At 33.2% G+C, this 26,020-nt stretch overlaps 1 protein-coding gene across 1 annotated transcript in view; it reads right to left on the reverse strand.

The window, feature by feature from the left end:
* LOC143085278 (uncharacterized) overlaps positions 1–26,020 on the reverse strand; it is a 97,820-nt gene that overhangs the window by 42,020 nt on the left and 29,780 nt on the right. Inside the window, exon 9 of the mRNA XM_076261538.1 lies at positions 29–173. Within this exon, the coding sequence (XP_076117653.1) occupies positions 29–173 (145 nt within the window). The remainder of the gene's footprint in view (positions 1–28; positions 174–26,020) is intronic.

Genomic DNA, 26,020 nt, shown 5'->3' on the forward strand with positions numbered 1-26,020 from the left:
CGCAAAATTTCTTGCGAAATGTTCTTACCTTAAAGCTATGTTTAAACTGACTATGTATTTTGGTTTATTTGTCCAACTGTCTCTAGCTATAATCGACCTTGACATTAAATACTGTACTCTATCTCCATTAATTCTTACACGGAAAACTGTTGTAGTCATAGGTGACTTCATAACTACAAAACAGAAACCACATCATTACATCACCTCGCTGCATGTTTCTCTTAAGTCACGACATTTAATGGGGTTTTATGATATGTGAACACCCAGTTTGCCTTTTTGTGCTTAAATCAGATTTTTATCTCGTCACAAGTGGTAGGACATTCAGTCTAATTGCATAATTATACATTAAATCTGTTCTCTTAATTTTTTTTTAGCTTTTCTCCTGATAAATACAATCATTGGAGTAGAACACTTTCAAGACCCTGAACGAAAATTTAAAGGGTTAAAATTAAATACCTGTTGAAATTAGTGCACATAGGGAAATAGTTCATTAGACAAATCCTAATTAAATAAATGAGGTGTAAGATTTACTCTATAGAGCTATTATGATTTGTTATATGCAAAATTAAATACCTGTTGAAATAAGTGCACATAGGGAAATAAGTTCATTAGATAAAATTATAATTAGATAAATGAGGTGTAAGGAATTTACTCTATAGAGCTAATCAATGTTTTGTTTATGCATACAAAAATTTCGTCTATAAATAAAATTTTCTTCTATAAATAAAATTTTCGTCTATAAATAAACCTTTTGAACTTGAACTTGAACTATACATGCTATATAGGGAAATCTATTATAATGTTTGCCAGCAAAGTTGATCATGGAGACACTTTTTCTAAATTTGCAACCTATCAGAATAGAAACCCTTATGGAACTGAATTGTTTGCCGCAAACTTGCAGCAAACAACATGGAACTGAATTGTTTGCCGCAAACTTGCAGCAAACAAAAAGTTTGCAGGAACACAGAAAATAGTGTTTGCAGATGTTTGCCTCTAGCTGCAAACTTCCGGCAAACAGCAAGCTTGCGGCAAGTTTGCAGAAACATCAATGTTTGTTGTAAGATTGCCAGAAAGTTTAAAATAATAAAGAATGTTTGACACAAGATTGCAGAAAACTTTGAACATTCTTTATGTTTGCCGCAAGTTTGCAGAAAACTTTGAACATTCTTTATGTTTGCCGCAAGATTGCAGAAAACTTTGACCATTCTATATGTTTGTCAGAACATTGCAAGAATTATACAATATTGACTGGGCATGCCTAGTTGGCACTTCCTGAAAGCTAGTTTGAATTTTGTAACTTATGTACTGTACCATGATTATTAAAATTAAGTTCAATTCTGTAATGCAATTGTAACTTTAAGCGTTATACTCAATACACATTTGAGATTTATCCTTTTTTTATTTCTTGTATAGGTATATGATGTCATTTGAGAATGACCCCTGCCTTTTTTCAAAACTCAAATGCATGTATGTATTTCCTTAAATCTGATAAGTTTACAGGAAATTCTTTCAATCACTGTTTGTATACAGGTATGAATTGACTTAAATCAAAGCGCTGTAAGCGCTGAAGGCAGTTAACCAAAAACCAAGGCTACCGTAATTATGAAAACTGTGGCAATGTTGCCTCAACATTAAACATTCATATATAGTACATTCATGTTTATCTTATGATTTATTTATTAAGGCATATAATTTATTTGTTATCAAGGTTTCAAAACCAATGCATATATCAATGTATATTTTTTTATGGTGAGTCTGCAGTGGTACAAGTTCCCAATGATTGCAGTTGTTCTACTTGGTAGTTAACCTTGGTTTTATTTGACTGCTAGAAGTTCAAGTTGACTTAGTATGAACATGTAATTGTATGAATGGACTGGTTTCCCTGGAAAGAAAACTGAGTTTGTGTTCTATAGTACAAAAGTAATTAGACACAAATCAGACAAATGTTCACTACAACAGGGATCAAAGGTGAGGTCTGACTGACCTGCCCATAGTAAATGTAAATGATTTGTTATTTTGTCCCATACATATGAATATATATAATTTAGGGGTGGGAATCTCAACGGTTTTCAAGTTCTCAAACAGGTAGGGGTAGGCAGAGGATTTAGGGGGCAGGGGGCCCGGCCACCCCTTTTTGGGAAACAATTTGGTTGCTTATATAGGGAATCACTGAAGCGTGACTGGAGCGGCCCCCTCTTAGGTCAGTCAGCGGGCCCCCACTTATGAAAATTTCTGGATCCGCCACTGGGGGTAGGGTGACCCTAAGGACTTCCCCTACATTTCATTTTATTTGTTATATTGTCTCATACATGAATATATATGGTTAAGGGGTGGGGATCTCATTGGTTTCCAAGTTCTCAAACAGGAGGGGTAGGCTCACCCCAGGGACTCCACCTATATTTCATTTAATTAGTTATAATTTGGCCCATACATGAATATATATTGTTTTAGTGTGGGGATCTCAACCGTTTCCAAGTTCTCAAACAGGAGGGTTGGGGTGACCACAGGGACTTCCCATATATTTTATTTGATTTGTTATATTGTCCCATACATGAGTATATATGGTTTAGGGGTAAGGATCTTGACCATTTCCAAGTTCTCAAACAGGAGGGTGTACAGTGACCTCAGGGACTCCCCCTATCTTTAATTTGAATTGTTATATTGTCCTGTACATGAATTTTTGGTTAAGGGGAGGCGATCTTAACGGGTTTCAAATTCTCAAACATGAGGGGGTGGGGTGACCGAAGGGACTCCCCCTATATTTCATCTGATTTGTTATATTGTCCCATACATGAATATATATGGTTTAGGGGTGGGGATCTGGACCATTTTTAAATTCTAAAACAGGAAGGATGGGGTTACCCCCCAGCGACTCTTCCTATATTTCATTTGATTTTTCATATTGTCACAAACATGAATATATATGATTGCACCCCCCTTAAATTTGCAAAGTATGGGTTGTTCTCAGCTTAATAAAGAATATTCCGATAATTTTACCGCAAATTTTTTTTAGCCTCGCTCAGCTCGGCGAAAATTTACGTTTGCACCCCTCCTAACCTAAAATCCTGGATCTGCCCCTCATATGGTTTTGGGGTGGGGAGCTCGACCGTTTCCAAGTTATCAAACAGGAGGGGGTAGAGTGGCCCAAAGAATGCCACCTATATATCATATGATTTACTTACATTTAGGCAGCAACCATTTGATTTTCTGGGGGGGGGGGGGGAGGGGGGGGGGGGGCTATGGTTTTTTTTGGAAAAAAAAGTTTGTTTCCAGTTTTTGGAAAAAGAAATAATTTGTTTTTGATTCTGAGAAAAAAAAATTGTTTGTTTCACCCTCAGCTGCCACTATATGTAATGCTAAAATTGAAAGAAAAAAATTGTTTTCGACTTGTCACGAAAAAAAAAAACATAGCCCCCCCCCCCCAGAAAATCAAATGGTTGCTGCCTTAGGTATATATAATATAGTTGCATTATTTGTGAAAATAAAGAAAGAAACTTTCAGCTACTTTAATTGACCCTTCAAAATTGAGAAAAACAAATAACCCTTCGAAATTGCAGTAATATGTTTACACTTTAAAAGCATCTCACATGCATTATCATCATTTATCACTGATAAAGAAAATTTAGACTGTGACCATGAACATGTATATTGTTAGATATACTGTTCCCAGCTGTCACGTTGTATTTGATTTTTAAATTAAAATTTGTCAAGAAGTTTCTGTATAAAATATTTTTCTGCTTTTTCTTTCTTTTACATATATCTTTTGGTTTACAATTCTAGTGTTTAATTTCATTTACCATGCATAGATTTATTTTTTCACCTGCTTTGATTTATTTAGTAATTGATCGCCAAACCCGGAATTATCCTTATCCGCTTCCGGAATCGGATCCGATATTGTAAAATTTTGTCTTCACGGCCGCCATTGTTATGTGTTTACAATGTTGTTTTTGTCAATCAGATACGATTTTCTCGAATTTATACAATATTTGTCGGCGATTTTCTGTATAAAGCAAGCGGTTGAACAAAAGAACATCGCTGTCATAAATAATAATGATAAAAATAATTTTTAGCTCGTTTAATTGGAGACTTTGGTGAACATGGTGAAAAGGTTTGCAAAGTAATTTCTTATTTTCTTTCAAGTGGAAGGTGACTACGTCGGGCGTAGCTAGAAACCAACTATCCTAGTCGAAATTCCGCTTGCAAAAGTGGAAGGTCGAGGACCTCGGACCACCGCTAATTTGCACACCTGCCTCCAAATTGAAAAGCTACGAAAATGTCTTTTTCTAATTTGAAATTGCCGCCAACAGCATGAACAGTTGAACTTATTATATAATAGACTACTGACGTAATTGTACTACGTATTGATGACAAACAATATCCCTACGACTTTTGCCACTTGGGAAATCTAAACTACTTGTCTTAAGAGATTTTCGGCGATTAAATATTTCATGCAATTGTTCTTTGACATCTTAGCTAAAAGCACAAGTCATAATGAACTACACAAGGATTCTTAATAAGCACTACTTCCTATGTGTAACTTCAAACTTTTTGGATAAATCGACGATCATTTAAGGTTTTTCTGGTCATATTTTTTGTAATCCAGAATAAAAAATATTCAACAAGAGGCTGTCACAACGACAGCAAACCGGATTTATTAATATTTATTTGTGTCCTGGCAATATCACAAGAACCATTAGGCAGCAACCATTTGATTTTCTGGGGGGGGCTATGGTTTTTTTTTCTGGACAAATTTTTTTTTTCGCCTGCGGCGAAAAACAATCTATTTTTTTCGCGACAAGTCGAAAACAATTTTTTTCTTTCAATTTTAGCATTACATATAGTGGCAGCTGAGGGTGAAACAAACAATTTTTTTTTCTCAGAATCAAAAACAAATTATTTTTTTCTCCAAAAACTGGAAACAAACTTTTTTTTCCAAAAAAAACCATAGCCCCCCCCAGAAAATCAAATGGTTGCTGCCTTACTGATGAATGGTGAAAGTGAAAATCGTCAATATCAAATTTGACCTCCATTTTCAATTTGTCATCAGTATCAACATCTTAAAATTTGAAAAGCTTAGATTGAATGGTTCATGAGTAAATGCAACAACGTGAATGGAAACGCCATTTCACAATCTTTCAAGAACCATAACTCCTGAACAGTAAAAGTCAAAATCGTCATAATTGATTTTGACTTTTAATTTGCCATCAGTAACAACATATAAAAATTTCAAAAGCTTTGGTTGAATGGTTCATGAGAAAATGCACGGACACGACTGGAAACACCATTTTTCAATCTTTCAAGAACCATAACTCCTGAACAGTAAAAGTCAAAATCGTCATTATTGAACTTGACCTCCATTTTGTTATCAGTAACAACATATTAAAATTTGGGAAGCTAAGGTAGAACAGTTCATGCGTAAATGCACGGACACGACTGGAAACTCCATTTTTCAATCTTTCAAGAACCATAACTCCTGAACGGTAAAAGTCAAAATCGCCATTATTGAATTTGACCTCCATTTTGTCATCAGTAACAACATATTAAAATTTGGGAAGCTTAGGTAGAACAGTTCATGCGTAAATGCACGGACACGACTGTAAACTCCATTTTTCAATCTTTCAAGAACCATAACTCCTGAACGGTAAAAGTCAAAATCGCCATTATTGAACTTGACCTTCATTTAGTTGTCAGTAACAACATATTAAAATTTTAAAAGCTTTGGTTGAACGGTTCATGAGTTAATGCACGGACAACATTTGATTCCCGCCCGACCGCCCGCCCGCCGTACATCCCCAAATCAATAACCGACATTTTTGTCACAAAAATCCGGTTAAAAAGTGTTCAATTAGTTATATATAACATAGTAGCAAGCTAGATAATAACAATGGCAAGTATTTCAGCATTTATTGGGTAGAACACAAATCTAGGGTGCTCGCATAATGCAGCTTAACTGCATAAAAATGTTGCTGTGTAATTTGAAAGCGATAAATTGAATGTGTCTAAACACATATGACATTGATATATGTGTAGTTCCTGCAAGTTTGCAACAAACAATTGCCGCAAACTTGCGGCAAATCTAATTTGCATAGTTATGTTTGCAGCAAGCTTGCCGCAACCTTCATTTGCATGGTTTAATGTTTGCCGCAGGGCTTATTTTTCGGTAAGGGAACTGAATGGTTACAATGTGCATGATGTGTTATAAGTGCATTGTTATCCAATTTAAGTCAAATGACAGTATGGTCATCTTCCTTTGGTGCTTTCCTAAAGTATTTATAGCAACTATCATAGCACATCAAAGTTTATAATGCAGCCACCTAAGTATGTCTACATTGTTTTGTTTTAAACCGACCCTTATTGTCATGATGTTGTAGTGCATGCTTTAAACCTACCTTTATTGTCATGATGTTGTAGTGCATGCTTTAAACCGACCCTTATTGTCATGATGTTGTAGTGCATGCTTTAAGCCGACCCTTATTGTCATGATGTTGTAGTGCATGCTTTAAACCGACCCTTATTGTCATGATGTTGTAGAGCACGCTTTTAACCGACCCTTATTGTCATGATGTTGTAGTGCAAGCTTTAAACCGACCCTTTTTATCATGATGTTGTAGTGCATGCTTTAAACCGACCCTTATTGTCATGATGTTGTAGTGCATGCTTTAAACCGACCCTTATTGTCATGATGTTGTAGAGCATGCTTTTAACCGACCCTTTTTGTCATGATGTTGTAGTGCATGCTTTAAACCGACCCTTTCTGTCATGATGTTGTATAGTGCATGCTTTATTCTTCAATTTAAGGAGGTTTGATACTCAGTTTCAAAATAACAAGCTTTTCATAACACAAGCAAATATTGATAGGGGATTAATAAAGGAAACAAAAGAGCAAAAAAAAAAATAGGTCAATGTGCATGTTTTAGAGATATTAACCATTGAAATATTGGCGGGAAAATAATCTCTCTTGATTTTTCATAGGTATATCTATAGCAATGTACACAACACCTGATATCAGATGCCATGAAAATGAAATACTATATTTTGAAGACTATTAGGCTAAAAAATATAATAAATTGATCATAAGGATTATGATGTTTGGTAGATTCTTGATTTCAGCAGTACTTTGACATATAATTGTTTATTTTTACACATTGTGACTCATAGATGGGGAGTTGTCTCATCATGGCACTCATACCACATCTTCTTATTCATGTGTACATCAAATGCAATTTTAAACATACCACTTATAAATAAGTATCTCAGAAACAGACTTTATCCCAGAAACTTAGAGCTGTTTATTACTTTTAAAGGCCACAGTTGCTTTATCAAACCAACAAGCAGTAGAATGGCGGCCTTTTGAAAAAAAGACGACTTTCAAATTTGTGCATTTCCTTTATCACAATGCTTATATTGTAAGGTAACAACCAGAACCGATTGTTCAATGATGTCATTTATGATATTTGACCCAAGGTTAATAGGCGTAAGTCACACTTAATAAAATAAGAGATTGGTATATAAGTAAAGATCCTTTGAAAGACATAAGTGCTAATTGAATGTCATAATACTGACATTAGAGAACTATTTTGTTCTTACAATACCTCCTAGTTTTTGTCAATTATTTTCTTTAATCTAACAGCTAATTAGCACACCTTTCCATCTTACTTTATGGATTGTCCTAATGACATTTTCTTTCAGTCTGTTCATTTAATTAACATGTTTAAGTATTGTCCCTTTATTTTCAATTTTTTTTTCACATGGCTGTTAAATGAACAGCTTATATAAATTCTTCTTTTTATACATATGGCATTTCAGGGTCTTTACAACTGACTATGTGGTGTGGGTTTTGCCCTTCTTTGAAGACTGTATGGTGACCTAAAGTTGTAAATTTCTGTGTCATTTGGTCTCTTGTGGAGAGTTGTCTCGTTGGCAATTATACGATGAATTTCCAAACCTGAACATTGCAATTAACAGTTTGTTTAGTGGCATCATTTCATGGGAGAAAACTCATGTACAAATGAAGAGGCCAAAGATGATTATTCACCAAACATTGTGAATTTCAGGGTTATTTTTTATTTATTTCTTGCATCTAAATGAAAATTAGTGTTATCTTATCAATTAGTGTCACATGATTATGTAAATGCTTCTCCTGTAGATTGAGTTTCATTAATTTACATGAACATGATAAAAGTTTGACAAAGTTATTGATGTTTAAAAGAAATTCAACATCAGACTAGACCTAAATGTCACTGGGGTAAATGTGATCTCCGTAACTGCAGTTAGGTATATCTTAAGATGGCGGACGATGTTTCTGGTCAATTTTTCTTTTGTTAATTCTATAATCATGATAATAATTTTGTATTATTCTTCGGTATTTCGTGTCTTGTTTGAAGTATTATTAAGTTTGAAACTGAAATACAAAGCTTTTTTTCATAGTTCAACCTCTAAATGGAGAAATCTTAATTTCAAAAAATTGCGAGGATATGGGTAACTGTATAGACTGATATCTGTAACTGTAATAAACTTTAAGAGAAGGACATCCGTAACTGTTGAGTTGCGTTGTTTGTGCTTTATTCATTCATCTTCGATTTAATAGTTCAGACCATTATTTTTTTCGGAAATAAAACTGCCATAAATTCGTCAAAATATACGAAATCATCGGGATAAAAATATATGCCTACAATGTTACGTACGACAACATTGGAAAAATTTCACGGTTTATGACGTCTTCACACTACATCCTTCGAATGTTGGATGTGTAATAAATTATGACTTAGATGCATGATTTATTATTGGCTTTGATTATTGGCTTTGAACTAGATTTCAGATTACTCTCATATCTGTATTTTAGTGTTTGTTTTTGGGATGTACAAGAACCTCCCACGTTCACTTTGTTTGTATCCATTTGATGAGTTAAGCTTTTTCAACTAATTTTGTAGTCTGCTCTTATGTTGAACTAGCTGTTACACCACTGTCCCAGGTTAGGGGAGGGTTGGACGCCAGCTAACATGTTTAACATCGCCACATTCCGAGGCCTGACCCAAGTCAGGAGCCTGCAATTCGGTGGTTGTCGTTTGTTGCTGTTACATATTTGTTTTTCGTTGTTTTTTTTGTGTATACCTTAATAAGGCGATTAGTTGACTTGTTTGAATTGTGTTACATATGTATTTTTGGGCCTTTAATAATAGCAGACTATACGGTATGGAAATTGCTCACTGTTAAAGGCCATACGGTGACCTTTAAAAGTTAATTTCTGTGTCATTTGGTCTCTTGTGGAGAGTTGTCTCTTTGACACTCGTACCACTTCTATTTTTTTTATTATATATATTTTCAGGTCGAGCAAACGTTACAGTAGGTACATGAAAGTCTTACATCAGAGGCCTTCCTGGATGAAGGTCGAAGAAATTTGGACTGCCACGGTAATGGCAGATTGGATAGGGACGGAAATTTATCATTGCCACATGCCATCTATGAACCCCTGAAAGAGTTGTTGCAAGGGTTATTAATGTACAAAGAGCACGGTATCATCTACACGAGGCATTTGATTTAAAGTCCCCTTTCTGTCCAGACGTGGATGCGTACTTGTGCATCCCGCACAGTTAAATGGATGCTCTTAGCTTTGGCTATGGTTTTTGTGGAGGTAGACCTATGGAGACCATATTTCCAATCCAAAGTCACTTTTAGGGGTCTAAAATTGTAGTGTTTAGGTACTTGTTATCTGATGTACGTGATATTGTGCTATTTTGTTTCATCTTTGTATATTGTTAATTAACCTTTACTCTATGTTACTGTTTGATTAATTTTTTTGGGGTGACAAAGTATTCATACATTCTGCCACTGTGTTACGGTGCTATGGTCATTTAGTACTCTTGCCTTCAAATTTGGCTTATGAACTTTATCCTTAAAGTGTTAATGTGTTTCTCTGTTGAAATGGATTAAAATTTTGTTTTAAAGTGATTACGATTTTAAAATAATGTCGACTGTGATACTTGTACTCTAACTTTTTACATGGTTAATACAATATGGAATTCTATGTGACTCGTACAAGTGAGATGCCTAGCTAGCTAATACAACCAGGTTTAACCTACCATATTTTACATAGGAAATGCTTGTACCAAATCAAGAATATGACAGTTGTTATCAATTTGTTTGGTGTGTTGTGATTGAGATTTTTTTTCATTTGCTAAAGGAGAGTCCGATCTCAATATAACTTATATATTTTATCTGTAATAAACTACCAAATCTCCGTCCTCTACCTTGCTATCCATACAGCTGACTATATAGAAATACAGAATTGGTAGCCTGATCAATATTTTCACATATTTATTCTAAGACTTTGAAGAACAATTCTGATTCATATTTATTACACTTTTAATAACTGGAGACATTTATTTCATTTCAGACATGATTGAATTGTTTAAAAATAAAATCGGTTACGGATATCAATATTTCCAGTTACGTATATCATTGATAATTTATTGACTTTAGGGAGCTACCATTTGATTTTTATGGGGGGGCTAGGATGAAATTTGAAAAAAATAGGCAGGACAGGAGTTTTAAGTAAAAAAAAAGGCAGGATGAGACATTTTGCAAAAAAAAAAGGCAGGATGACAATTTAGGTAAAAAAAAGTCAGGATAAACTAATAAAAAAAAAGGCAGGACTGAATAGAGTGAAAAATAAAAAGGCAGGACAGAGATTACAACTAAAAAAAAATGCAGGACAAAATTTTTCATCCTAGCCCCCCCATAAAAATCAAATGGTAGCTCCCTTAGTTACCCATATCACCACGATATTTTAGATGGCTGTTTTCTCCATTTATAAGGGGTTTGATTATGAAAAAAAAACACTTAGTATTTCAGTTTCAAATTTTAAGTAGTACTTTTAAAAAGACACAAAAAAACGAAGAATAATAACATTGTTATTACAAAATTGACAAAAGAAAAATTGACCAGAAACATGATTCGTCCGCCATATTTGAATATACAAAACCCCAGTGAATGTGGCACTGCACTAGATGATGGAATATAGGATTAAGACCTCAACAAATTATTACAGATTCAACAAAAATGACAAATCTTTCATATCATAATTGACATATTCTATAAAAAATTGGATGTGAAACACCTGAACGTATAAGAAGTCTGCATGTTGAGCTATATTTAGGAATGAATGTCCTTATACCGATGATAAAATTTAGTAAATGTTTTGACTTAAGTTTGTGATATCGAAAACCCTGGTGTAATAATTTTTCAGTAATACATAAATTTCTCTTGTTAAAATCTAAAACATTGTAACATACATGAGTGAATCGTACAAGTTGAAATATATATAAACACCGTAAGATGGTGACAAGGGAACGTCACCATCTAAAAATGGATAATTAACGATAGGAAATGAAAAATCATCTCTTTTATCATAAATTTTAATATCAAGCTTTCCGTTAGATATAGATATCAAGATCGAGGAAAGGGCAGTGGTCATTGTTAGTATTAGCTTAATTTAAAGTAAGTTCACCAGGATAAATTTCTTTAGTATACATACTGAAGTCGTCATTATTGAGAGCCAAAATATCATCCAAATATCTAATAATAATTATAAAATTTGTTTATCAAATGTTGTTCCAATGGGTCTTTGCTGATTTTTGTCATAAATTGTAACTCATAGCAATACAAAAAAACAGGTCCGCAATAAGTGATGCACAGTTAGTCCCAATTGGAATTCCAATAACCTGAATATGTATATTAGTAGAATGGGATCGAATCCCGGCAAGGGAAGAACAAAAAATTTGCGTAAGCAAATTTACAGATCTACCATTGTTGGGTTGATGTTTAGACAAGTTGTATATGTATATGTATATGTATATGTATATGTATATGTATATGTATATGTATATGTATATGTGCACTTGCATCATAAGGTTGATTTGTATCCAATGCACCTCATATGTTAATACAATCAATTCATCATTATACATAGCCAAAATATCAGAGAACATTATGCATTTAACAAGTTAATTCATTTAATGCCTACATCCTTTGATCTGATGACAAAAACAGATGTTTGCATACAAGCAGAAGTGTATGATTTATTCTAATCCTTAAAGGCCAGGGCTGACCTAGATAGAAATCCGGTTGGAGAGCAATTAAGCCAATAAGGAAATGGGAGGGGCCTAACTATCTTATCAATTATTTATAGAAGTCAGCATGGTAAAAGAAAACAAACACATGTGGAATTTACCTTTGTGTAGAAATTTATAATCCAGACTAAAATTAATAACTAACAAATAACAAGATTATGATGATCAAAAATATTTGCATGATAATAGTTAACACTTGTAAATTCAATGCATTAGTGTAATTATTCTGTTTTTAATAGAAACTAGAAATGTAGCGGTTCCAAATGTTTATCCTGTAATTATATGTTAGTTTTTTTGTAAATTTTCTTTCCTTTCTGTGAAGCTGGTGCATTGGGATTCCTTGATTTCCACACTGATGTAAAGCCTCTGTCCACATTCTCATTCCAATGGCATACTGCCAAATTTGATCTCAATTTATATTGATCATCACCAAAGCAAATTCTTTTGTCTTGAAATATGTTCACAACATTATTGAAACTTTCAACATAAAATGTGTCTTTAGCAAGAATGTAATCCTGAGGATATTTATAAATAGTTGAACTTTTTATAGCAATCTCTAACATTTTTCTGGCTTTTAAATTTGTAAGTACAGTCCTAGATGGTTCATAGTTTGAATCAAATCTGCACCTTGATGAATGATGACAATTTTCATGGTTATCACAATAATGGTTAACAATGTTATCCAAACTTTCCTTCAGTTTTAAAGAATTTTGCTCACAATTACGGACAGCCCAGTTAATGTGTGTTGCTATGGGTTCAACTTTATCTCCTAGCTGTACACTCCAACTTATACCCTCTGAACGTTTGGTACCTTTGGAAATCTTGGTGACAGCTTTTTTTACAGCCTTGACAGCATGCCATAAGTCATTCTGATTGACAGTAAATTGAGTGTCCCTCACAAATTTATTAACAGCCAAATTTCTATCATGTGCATGAATTTTTATGGACACATTTTTATTCTCCAAATTTTCATAAATTATTTGTGTTCCAAGTCTTTCATGTCGTTGGGCAACTTTATCCTGTGACTTTGTAATATGTTCACAGTCCATCACTTTGTGAGTTTTTTCTCCTAATGCTACAACTGTAGTATCTTTCGCATTTTTCCTCCAACCGTGCCTAGCATCTGTCATGATGTTGATGCCATCTAGGTCGTCATATGAAGAAATTTCATCATTTATGGCATTGTCAACTGATTGAACACTTTCATTTTCAGCATGTTCTTTATATTTTCTAAAGAATTTTGATCTTCTCTCTTTAGTGATGCAGCCAATTCCTGCCCCATTAACAAATCTAGTGTAATGTACTGGCAAAAGTCCACTGCTATAAAATGCATGACAAATCCGGTGATTGACCAAGAACTCATCATTTGGAAGGTAAGATGATGACGACCATAAATAGGAATGTGATTTCTCCTTGGTACACATGAGTCTAACAGATGCTACATGTCCTTTCATAGTTCTTTTCAATACTTTTAGCTTTCCATTACAAATACTGGTATGTGCCTCAAAGAGTTCTCCATATGTGTCCAAAGATTTTTCTGCAGTAACAAACAGTCCTTGGTCTACATCCTGGCTTCTTGTTTGGGAATAGGTGGATGGAAAAGGATGAAGTTCTTTCAAATTGTCACTTCCAAGTTGTTGTTTAATCCAAAAGTCTAAAAGTTCCTCTATAATTAAACTATTGTTAACTGGCTTATTCAAAGTTGAAGTCAAATAACCCTTTACTTTTTGAAGTTTTTCCAAAATTCTACTTTTGACAGTTTCGTCACCAGGAATTTCTATTCTAAAATTGGGTGGACGTTTTCGTGAAGAATCTTGTTTTTCAGTAGCCATGACTAACCACGAAAGAAACTGAAGGAATGAGCAGAAATTGGATATGAAATAATCAGGGGATTATGTTTCATGATATTCAGTTTCAACTTAGAAAAATGTGTCTCAAGGGTTCATGATAACTGATTTTTATATAAATAAAAGTGATCTATGCAAATTTCTTTGATCATTACATGGCTTTTTCAATAAATTATTATTATTTTTTTTTTTTAATTTCTGTGATTTGTTGTAAAAAAAATAGTATTTCATTTCTTGCTAAATGAATAACTACATGTAATCCCCTAATTGCCTCTGGAATTGACATGCAATCCCCTAATTGCCTCTGGACTTGTTTACATCTATTGAACAAATTTATGAGGTCACCTGCAGAGTCAGCAACTTTCTGTACACATAACCTGGTGATAAAATCCAGACCAGATTATCTTTGTAGTCAGTATAAATATTTTGTTTGTGTGCTTTCTAAATAATCCTAACAAGAGTGCACACACTGAAATGTCTCGCCTTCTTTACTAATCATTGATATTATGTTGATAGTCCTAAGTATAAAGCTTTATTACAACTGTCACATAAACTTAACATTAACCAAGATAGCTAAGCAAAGACCAATGAACCATAAAAATGAGGTCAAGGTCAGATTAACCATGCCAGGCAGATATGTACAGCTAACAAAGCTTCCATACAACAAATATAGTTGACCTACTACTTATAGTTTAAGAAAAATAGACCAAACACAAAAACTTTACACTGTGCAATGAACCGTGCAATTGAGGTCATGGTCAAATAAAACCTGCGGGACTGACATATAGATCATAATATATTTCCATACACCAAATATAGTTCACCTTTGGCATATAATATTAGATAAAAAGACCAAAACTTAAAAACTTAACTTTAACCACTGAACCATGAAAATAAGGTCAAGGTCAGATGACATCTGCCCGCTACACATGTACACCTTACAATCATTCCATACAACAAATATAGTAGACCTATTGCATAAAGTATGAGAAAAACAGACCAAAACACAAAAACTTAACTATAACCACTGAACCATGAAAATGAGGTCAAGGTCAGATGACACCTGCCAGTTGGACATGTACACCTTCCAGTCCTTCCATACACCAAATATACTAGCCCTATTGCTTATAGTATCTGAGATATGGACTTGACCACCAAAACTTAACCTTGTTCACTGATCCATGAAATGAGGTCAAGGTCAAGTGAAAACTGTCTGACGGGCATGAGGACCTTGCAAGGTACGCACATACCAAATATAGCTATCCTATTACTTATAATAAGAGAGAATTCAACATTACAAAAATTCTGAACTTTTTTTTCAAGTGGTCACTGAACCATGAAAATAAGGTCAAGGACATTGGACATGTGACTGACGGAAACTTCGTAACATGAGGCATCTATATACATAGTATGAAGCATCCAGGTCTTTCACCTTCTAAAATATAAACCTTTTAAGAAGTTAGCTAACACCGCCGCCGTAGCCGCCGTAGCCGCCGCCGCCGCCGGATCACTATCCCTATGTCGAGCTTTCTGCAACAAAAGTTGCAGGCTCGACAAAAATGAGTGATAAGAAAGTTACTATGGAATTAAGTGATCTTCAATTAGAAACTATAAAACATTTGTTTGGGCATAATGATTGGGAAATTAAAATTCTTGATGACTCTGCTGTTGCTATTGAAAATGGCGGGAATGCACAAAATCTACAGATGACCACAGAACAGAGTACTCAAACAGACAATAATGATGAGGATGAAGATGATGAAGACAATGACCAGCCTGGATTTGTTATACAGCAAGACCCGTCCAAAGAAGAATGCAGATATTGCTTTTGTAGGCCATGCATAACTGATGATCAAAACAGACAAATGTGGTGGCATGGTCAGTCAGAAGTAGCCCATCAAAGAAACTCAAGTTTGAGAAAGGAACACTACAAAAGATTTTGGACTATGCTTCTCCATCGTGGTGCCTGGAATGATGATAGATATGTGCTTATGAAAGCAGATGCCATGACCAGGGACCACAGAAGCCAAAGATTTGACTGGCACAAGAGAGACATTATGCCAAAATGTGTTGTGACACTTGTGCGTTGTTGGTTTCCTAATCCTGGTGGGTTTCCATATATGGGACACATGTGGGAATAGTTTTTTTTTGTATTCTCCTGCAGGATTTTTTATTAATTATATCGAAATCCTTTGTTCTGTATATAACACAGTTTTGGAGGGAAAATGATTGTGACTGGATAAAATTCAATATTATGACTGTAATTACATTTTTGGGCAAATTAGCTGCATATTTATTTGGTTCTTTGGATTATGAAAGAAATATAAAATGGAAATGAGGATTAAATAGGAATGGAATGAATTTATCACAACAGGTAAGGTGTTTGTTGATATTTTGCATGGAAGCATGGCTGCATGCATGGCAACATCTACTTCCTGTGTAAACAAAAACAATGTATATATCCGCCCAGCTATCAATCAAAGTATATTTCAAATGAAAAGTACCTCTGCTTCATGATTTGTTTTAGGAATATAACAAAATAGAATTAGTTAATAATTTTTATTTTTTTTGCAACAGATAATATAGTTCAGTTCTAGGTTCTGTGACAATTTTTTTTCTAAAAATCACTCTTTGAACAAGGTTATTCTAAAAAATATGTCCCTGATATGAATGTGGCAAAGAAATTTGAATTTACCACTATTTCGTTCATTGGCTGCTATTTATACTCTTTCCCTGGCCTTTAACCTGAATGCCCATTATTAAACAGATAAAGTGCCATTTTTACTTTTTTACCTCCCATGGTGAAACATTGTTTAGAAACGCAACTTTAAGGTCATTTTTCATTTCACAGAATACACTTTTGCAGTAAAATTTATAAAGCTTGTCCCAGACATGTTACTAAGGTTGACCAAAAAATAGAAGTATAAAAATAAAAGAAGAACATAAATATCAAAGTACATCATGTACATGTACAAAAAACACATATAAATTAAGCACAGTCACATTAATTTACTAAGACTTTAGAGATATTCATAGATTTTAATATACATGTACATTTGTCTTTAGGTAATTTCGTTTCAAAAACATCTATTTATACAATGTATAACTTATTTCAATTATTTGTTTCAATCTCAAGTTTTTATACCATTTTCCTTACTTTTCCTTTTCCATTTGCTGAAAAAAGTGACATTGTAAAAGTGCAAAATAATTATTATCTTTAAACTTCCTTTTTCCTAATAATATTTCATGTCTAAAAAAACAAAAAAGATTTATTAATTTATAAAAGTGACACCTATTTTTTGTTGGAGTTCAACCGATAGATATATTATTTTTCTAAGATGAAATTGAAATGTCAATACCTTCCCAACTATTTCTAAAAATTAATTTAACAGGTCTTCTCTGTTTGTATTCATTGTCCGCTCAATAACAATAATACTTTTTTGATGTATTTCCTCTTCCGATAATTTAAAAATCTACATTTAAAGGCTTAAAAAACATAGTTATTTTTTGTTGTTGGCATTTTAAAAAATGTTACTGTGCGAAAGTGACGTTCGATTTAACCTTTATCAGAACCTTATTTAAAGCTTGAACGTTTAAAAATTCTTGGAAAGAGTCTGTATTTGTTCCAAGCACTAGAATGTCCATGTAATCTTAAAGAATATACATTGCTTGTTGAATGTGCCTAAAAAGGTTGAGGCAATACTGTGGATTCAACAAGCCACCATTATCAATAAATGTGCCTAAGAAGGTTGAGGCAATACTGTGGATTCAACAAGCCACCATTATCAATAAATGTGCCTAAAAAGGTTGAGGCAATACTGTGGATTCAACAAGCCACCATTATCAATAAATGTGCCTAAGAAGGTTGAGGCAATACTGTGGATTCAACAAGCCACCATTATCAATAAATGTGCCTAAGAAGGTTGAGGCAATACTGTGGATTCAACAAACCACCATTATCAATAAATGTGCCTAAGAAGGTTGAGGCAATACTGTGGATTCAACAAGCCACCATTATCAATAAATGTGCCTAAAAAGGTTGAGGCAATACTGTGGATTCAACAAGCCACCATTATCAATAAATGTGCCTAAGAAGGTTGAGGCAATACTGTGGATTCAACAAGCCACCATTATCAATAAATGTGCCTAAGAAGGTTGAGACAATACTGTGGATTCAACAAGCCACCATTATCAATAAATGTGCCTAAGGAAGGTTGAGACAATACTGTGGATTCAACAAGCCACCATTATCAATAAATGTGCCTAAGAAAGTTGAGGCAATACTGTGGATTCAACAAGCCACCATTATCAATAAATGTGCCTAAAAAGGTTGAGACAATACTGTGGATTCAACAAGCCACCATTATCAATAAATGTGCCTAAAAAGGTTGAGGCAATACTGTGGATTCAACAAGCCACCATTATCAATAAATGTGCCTAAGAAGGTTGAGGCAATACTGTGGATTCAACAAGCCACCATTATCAATAAATGTGCCTAAAAAGGTTGAGGCAATACTGTGGATTCAACAAGCCACCATTATCAATAAATGTGCCTAAGAAGGTTGAGACAATACTGTGGATTCAACAAGCCACCATTATCAATAAATGTGCCTAAGAAGGTTGAGACAATACTGTGGATTCAACAAGCCACCATTATCAATAAATGTGCCTAAGAAGGTTGAGACAATACTGTGGATTCAACAAGCCACCATTATCAATAAATGTGCCTAAAAAGGTTGAGACAATACTGTGGATTCAACAAGCCACCATTATCAATAAATGTGCCTAAGAAGGTTGAGACAATACTGTGGATTCAACAAGCCACCATTATCAATAAATGTGCCTAAGAAGGTTGAGGCAATCAGACTACGCAAATGAATTTTATTTTTACAGGACATTCGGTCTGGTAAGCATCCTAGCTTTACCAGACCGAATGAAATTTTACCAGACCAATTTTTTTTTACATCTAATTGTATATTATCCGACAAAAAACAACAAACATATGACTTGGTTGTGCCCTACTCCTCCCCGAAATGCAAAAATTAAAACAAAATGATGTAACAAGAGGGGATATTGTTATGAAAGTTGTGCACAATTGCTTGAATGCATTTCAGTGAAGAGTAATGTCCCATTTTATTGGATTTTGACAATGTTTGTGAACTAAACATAATTTACTGTTTTAAGTTTCTGTATAAAATATTATTTCCTGTTTCTTCTTTCTTTTTCATATATCTTTTGGTTTTCAATTCTTGTGGTTATATTTCATAGCTAAATTTTGTGATCTGCTTGGATGTTTATTCATTTATTGTATTTAAATCGGCAAACCCGGAATTATCCTTATCCGTTCCCAGAATCTGATCCGGTTTTATTTACATTTCCGGTTGTGCCAATGATGGCATCCATTGTTGTTTTTGACAGTCAGATATGTTTTTACCCGGATTTACACATTACTGGTTGTCGATGTTCGGCATAAAGCTAGCGGTTGAACAAAATAAACATCGCTGTGGTGAATAATAAAGATGAAAATGAATTTGAGATCGTTTGGCAATTTTGCTAGAATGTTCCATGAAAAAAAACACCGGACATTCGGACCGGAATTCAACAAAATTTTACCAGACCGATCCATTATTCACCGGATTTGTCCGACGGTCCGACGTATTTCGCATAGTCTGGGCAATACTGTGGATTCAACAAGCCACCATTATCAATAAATGTGCCTAAGAAGGTTGAGGCAATACTGTGGATTCACTTATTTTGGTGGATTAAGAAAAACTTTTATTTTTTTTATTTCAAGGTTTTGCAAATGTCTTAATGGAAAATTAGCAGTTAGTTGAACATTTCCATTTGTGGTTCACCTGTACCAAAGAAATCCATGAATATTGATATCCAACTAATATCAATAATAAATCAACAGAAGAGAGCCGTGGTGTAGTGGTTAGTGCATCGGACTACTAACACAAAGGTTCCGTCTGGGATGAAAATTTCAGGGACTGAATTTTCGGCTCTCCCTTGACACCATTTGCGAGTATGGTCTTGAGGAAACGATGATAGTCCGTCAAACGGGGACAATAAATGGCTGACCCGTGTTAAGAGAGAGCCATATCTCTTGCATGTTAAAGACACCCTTTTAGATTTCGAAAAAGAGCAGGCTAATGCCGCTACAAGGCAGCACTCGCACCTGCAAAGTGGAAAGGGATTAATATAAGTTGCAAAACTTGTTTCCCAATCCACTATAAATAAATATGTTTAAACTAATCCACTATAAATAAATATGTTTAAACTAACAGAAGTTGAAACTTATATTCAAAAGAAAATTTAAAGAGTTTGTTGTTGGAGTTTGCAATTTGATAATATTTTTCTATTTCCTCCATTCTTTTATCATAAAAGAGACAGAAACATCTCACCTACTTGACTGATCTTGATTGATTTTATATTGATAAAGGATTCACTACAAGCATAACACAAGTATCATTTACTTAACATTATCAATGATCCATGTCCTGCTTATAGTCAGAGCTCTGACATAAACAAGTCAGAATAAAATGACTTCTTCAAGTCAGAAAAGGTTTTGAAATTCTGATCTGTACGGGTCAATTTTTGTTTTGCGTAGTTTTCCATCAAGTCCGTCAAACCAGAAGTTATTTTGAATTTGCCGCCGATCTAAGACACATACGATCACGTGGTTTTTTTGAAAGAGATCACGTGTTTGATAGTCGTTGTTTTGGGAGTTTCTCGAACGAGAAGTTATTGAAAATATAGTGATTATTTACGTTTTTTTAGTGAAAATCTAGGTCAATGTGGTCATTTTCAGAAGGTAATACATATTACCTCCGTATTTTCATGGCCATTTTAATATTTTTTGCGTGTAAAGAAGGTCTTTGCAAGTGATTTTGTTGCTGTTTCATGAAGGCGCGTGACCTGTAAATACGGACGCGTGGCCTTTGAGATGACCTGGTCTCTGACAATTTTGACTTGTTCAGGTCAGAAAATGTTGTTATAATAATGAACTCTTATTTTCGGGAGACAACTCGTGTTGTCTTAAACAGTATTAACATTATAACCAGTGCTCAGTGCAATTTAAAAGTAAAATTATTGCTTCGAGCTGAACATCATCTTTTTTTTTTTTTTTTTATCTTTATTCAATTCTTCAACATATATATACAACAGATATATTACATATTACACAAAAATATCACAAAGCAATGTTTTAAGTATAATCACATATATATAATCAGCACAATAATTAGAAATTAAATGTTATGACACCTTCGGTTTCTTGTACCAGAATATTATTTTTTAAAAAGTGTTTCTCAAAAACATTTCTCATACATTTTGCATCACACAAATATTCATACAGGTAAGTTATATAATGTTTTACAGTGTATTTAAATAGTCTAATAAGATCAACATTACTGTTTAAATTTTTAAGTAAATTCCTTCTTCTGAAGATACAATATCTCGCTACAGATAACATGAAATTGACAAAACTTACATTTACGCCTTTGATAGATCCAAATAAACCAAACATAAATACCTCTTCATACACGTGATTTTTCTATTTTTAAACTCCATCATGAATTGACTTTTTAACCTTTCCGAGTTTGTGGCTTATAAAATATTTGTTTTTTTTTTTTCGTTTCTCCAAATGAGAAAAACGATCTTTTGAATATTGATATTAATGAAAATGAAATGAAAATCGGAATATTTGTATTTAAGGAAAAAGGAAGAGAAACCTTTCCGAGTTTGCGGCTTATAAATATATAATTTGTTTTTTCGTTTCTCCCAATGAGAAAAACGATCTTTTGAATATTGATATTAGGCTAATGAAAATGAAATGAAAATCGGAATAATTTTAATCAAGGAAAAAGGAAGGGAGGGTTTAACTAAAGAACCCAAATATTTTTTTATTTTTATTTTAAAAATGATTTTAACTTGAGAACATCAAGAGATTCAGAAAACGGGTTTTCAGTTATGAACATGGAATATGATATTTAAAAAAAACCAAATAAAATGAAATGTAGAGTAAGTCCAGGGATCACCCTACCCCCGTCATTTGACAATGTTCTTATATCCCCCTTATGTTTGTAAATTTGTAAGCGGTTGAGATCCCCACCCCTTAAGCCTATATATTATTATATGGGACAATACAACGAATCAAATGAAATAAAGGGAGAGTCCATGGGGGTCATCCCCATCCCCCTTTTTGAAACGGTCGGGATCACCACCCCTAAACCATATAATATTCCTGTTCATCATTTCAAGAAGATTTGAATGACATACAGGGTCAATCCCTAGGCGTCACTTATGATATCGGATATGTTCCTTACGTCGTAACTACAATCCCCTTCCCTTTCCTGAATGTGACCTATCGAATTAGACTATTTACCGGATTTGTAATCACATACATTGTAAGCAACACGACGGGTGCCACATGTGGAGCAGGATCTGCTTACCCTTCTGGAGCACCTGAGATCACCCCTAGTTTTTTGGTGGGGTTCATGTTGTTTATTCTTTAGTTTTCTATGTTGTGTCGTGTGTGCTGTTGTTTGTTTGTCTTTTTCATTTTTAGCCATGGCGTTGTCAGTTTGTTTTAGATTTATGAGTTTGACTGTCCCTTTGGTATCTTTCGTCTCTCTTTTATGCATATCACTTTACTAGACCAAACTAATTTGTAATGGAACTTGTCCAATGTCAGGCGACCATGGGAATGACAAATTATTGGAGCTTTGTTTGAGAGACGTTGTAACAGCATCCTGTTACAATTATTTTTATCTGCTATGAGACCACCTTTACATATTATATTTATCAGTGTTTCAGCATACAGAATTGTCTATTCAGTATTATTTTCCTCTCACATGAATCACTTCTTATTAATTACATGGCATATATGTTTTCCTATGAAGCTATATTACACATCTATAATTCTTACCCCAGATGCTTAGCCACATAAAGCATTAACCTTTTATTTGAAATATAGATAACCTTTTATTTGAAATATAGATAGTCTTTGTTTCTAAAGAAGTGAGAAGAATATTGGAAGTCAGTATGTCCTGACTTATGAAAGACTTTAAGTCTGAATGTTCTGACTTATAAAAGTCTGAATGTTCTGACTTTAAATTAATAAGGCCAGAAAGACTCAGAATGATCTGAAGATACTGACTTATTTTTAATGTTTTGAGTATTTTAGAATATGAATGTTCTTGTCTTGCTAGTACCATAAGAAACCCTTACAATATTTTGTTGCAAAAAAAATATATATATTAAGAATAACAAGTGTACAATTGAACATAAATTACAAAGTAATAAATGTTGCTATAAAATCTATTTAAAAAACACCCAATAGATAGTTATCTTTCAACTTTAACATGTATTTAAAAAAAAACAGTGAAAATATTATCCAATCAAAACTAGTTCTTCTTCTTCTAAGACCCCTCCCCTTTTCCCCTTATCTGAATCTGCTACTGTTGAGTTGATTATAATTTACATATATATACCGCTTCTTGAAGGACAACAAAGTCACCAAACTTAGTCTGATTTTTCTATATTTTCTCCTCAACATTTTTTTAACAGAACATGATTTGACCTGTTTAAGTCAGTTTACAGAAAATAAAAATCCGATCAAACTAAGTTTCTTCAACTTAGCCCCCCCCCCCCTATTTTTCTCCTTATCTGAATCTGCTACTGTTGAGTTAATTGATTATTTATTTTTTAAGAAACAATTCAGTCAAATGGTTTTTGGAATAATGTTTTTTTACAACCAAAAGTTCTTTATGTTAACTTAACAGAAAAAAGTCATGAAAATACAGAAATAAAATAAATTTTTAAGATATAAATTTGATGAAATTTGTTAAAAAAAAAACATTTGAATATAAAATATACCCAATACATTTTTTTTATAGTCCTCATTATTGTGACTTGAGGGGACCTTATTTCATCAGTCTTTTATCTGGTTTCCCATACATTTTAAAATCATATGAAAATCCTAGACTTAAAAGTTGACATAAGTTTAGTTTTGACTGACTCTTTGAAGTCAGAACATGATTTGACATGTTAAAGTCAGTTTACAGAGAAAATTAAATCCAATCAAAACTAGTTCTTCTTCTTCTAAGCCCTCCCCCCTTTTCCCCTTATCTGAATCTGCTACTGTTGAGTTAATTAATTGATAAGTTTATTAGAAACAATTTGAACAGTCAAATGGTTTAAAATAATATATTTTACAACCAAAAGTTCCATGTGTTAACTTAACAGAAAAGAAAGGTAATGAAAATACAGAAATATAATAAAATTTAAAGATGATTTGATGAAATTTGTAAACAAAATATATTTGAATATAAAATATACCAAACACATTTTTTTTTTTATAGTTCTCATTACTGTGACATTAATTATTATTGGGTGTCTTTTAACTGATTTTCCCATACTTTCTTAAATGCATATGACAATGCCAGACTTAACAGTTTTAATATAAGTTAAAGTGACATTTTTGACCGACTCTTTGAAGTCGGAACATAATTTGACCAGTTTAAAACAAAATACATTTAAATCTTGAATATGCAAAATAAACTTTTTTATAGTCCTTATTATTGTGCCGTATGGGGACCTTATTTCCTCTGTCTTTTATCTGGCTTTTCCGTACATTTTTAAATCAATATGAAAAAACTAGACTTAAAAGTTGAAATAAATTTAGATGGGACTGACTCTTTGAAGTCAGAACACGATTTGACCTGTTAAAGTCAGTTGACAGGAAAAAAATGTCCAATCAAAGCTAGGTGTTCTTCCTCTAAGCCTCCCCCTTAAATATTAATCTGCTACTGTTGAGTTAATTAATGAGTTTTTTTAGAAACAATTCAGTCAAATGTTTATTAAAATATAATTTTTGTTGGCAACCACAAGTTCCATGTGTTAACTTAACAGAAAAAAAGTCATGAAAATACAGAAATAAACAATATGAAAATCAATATGAAAATCCTGGACTTAAAAGTTGAAATAAGTTTAGTTTTGACAGACTCTTTGAAGTCAGAACATGATTTGACCTGTTAAAGTCAGTTTACAGGGGGAAGAAATCCAATAAAACTAGGTTTCTTCATCTTAGCCCCCCTCCCCCCTTTTCCCTTATCTGAATCTGCTACTGTTGAGTTAATTAATTGATAATTTTTTTAAGAAACAATTCAGTCAAATAGTTTTCAGTTTAATGTTTTTCACAACCAAAAGTTCTACATGCCAACTCAACAGAAAAAAAGTCATGAAAATACAGAAATGGAATAAATTTTTAAGATATTAATTTGATGAAATTTGTAAACAAAATACATTTGAATATAAAATATACCCAATACATTTTTTTATAGTCCTCATTATTGTAACTTTAAGGAACCTTATTTCATCAGTCTTTTATCTGGTTTCCCATATATTTTAAAATCATATGAAAATCCTAGACTTAAAAGTTGAAATAAGTTTGGTTTTGACTGACTCTTTGAAGTCAGAACATGATTTGACCTGTTAAAGTCAGTTTACAGAGAAATTTAAATCCAATCAAAACTAGGTCTTCTTCTAAGCCCCGTCCACTTTTCCCCCTTATCTGAATCTGCTACTGTTGAGTTAATTAATTAATAAGTTTATTATAAACAATTCAGTCAAATGATTTAAAATAATATATTTTACAACCAAAAGTTCCATGTGTTAACTTAACAGAAAAGAAAGGTCATGAAAATACAGAAATATAATAAAATTTAAAGATGATTTGATGAAATTTGTAAACAAAATATATTTGAATATAAAATATACCAAACACATTTTTTTTTATAGTTCTCATTATTGTGACTTTATAATTGGGTGTCTTTTATCTGATTTTCCCATACATTCTTAAATGCATATGACAATACCAGACTAAAAAGTTGTAATAATTAGCTTAAGTGAAGTTTTTTGACTGACTCTTTGAAGTCAGAACATAATTTGACCATTGGCAGTTTAAAACAAAATACATTTAAATATTGAATATGCAAAATAAACTTTTTAATAGTCCTCATTAATTCGCTGTATGACCTTATT

The sequence above is a fragment of the Mytilus galloprovincialis genome, chromosome 8 (genome assembly GCF_965363235.1).
Source record: "Mytilus galloprovincialis chromosome 8, xbMytGall1.hap1.1, whole genome shotgun sequence".
Taxonomy (NCBI): Eukaryota; Metazoa; Mollusca; class Bivalvia; order Mytilida; family Mytilidae; genus Mytilus; species Mytilus galloprovincialis.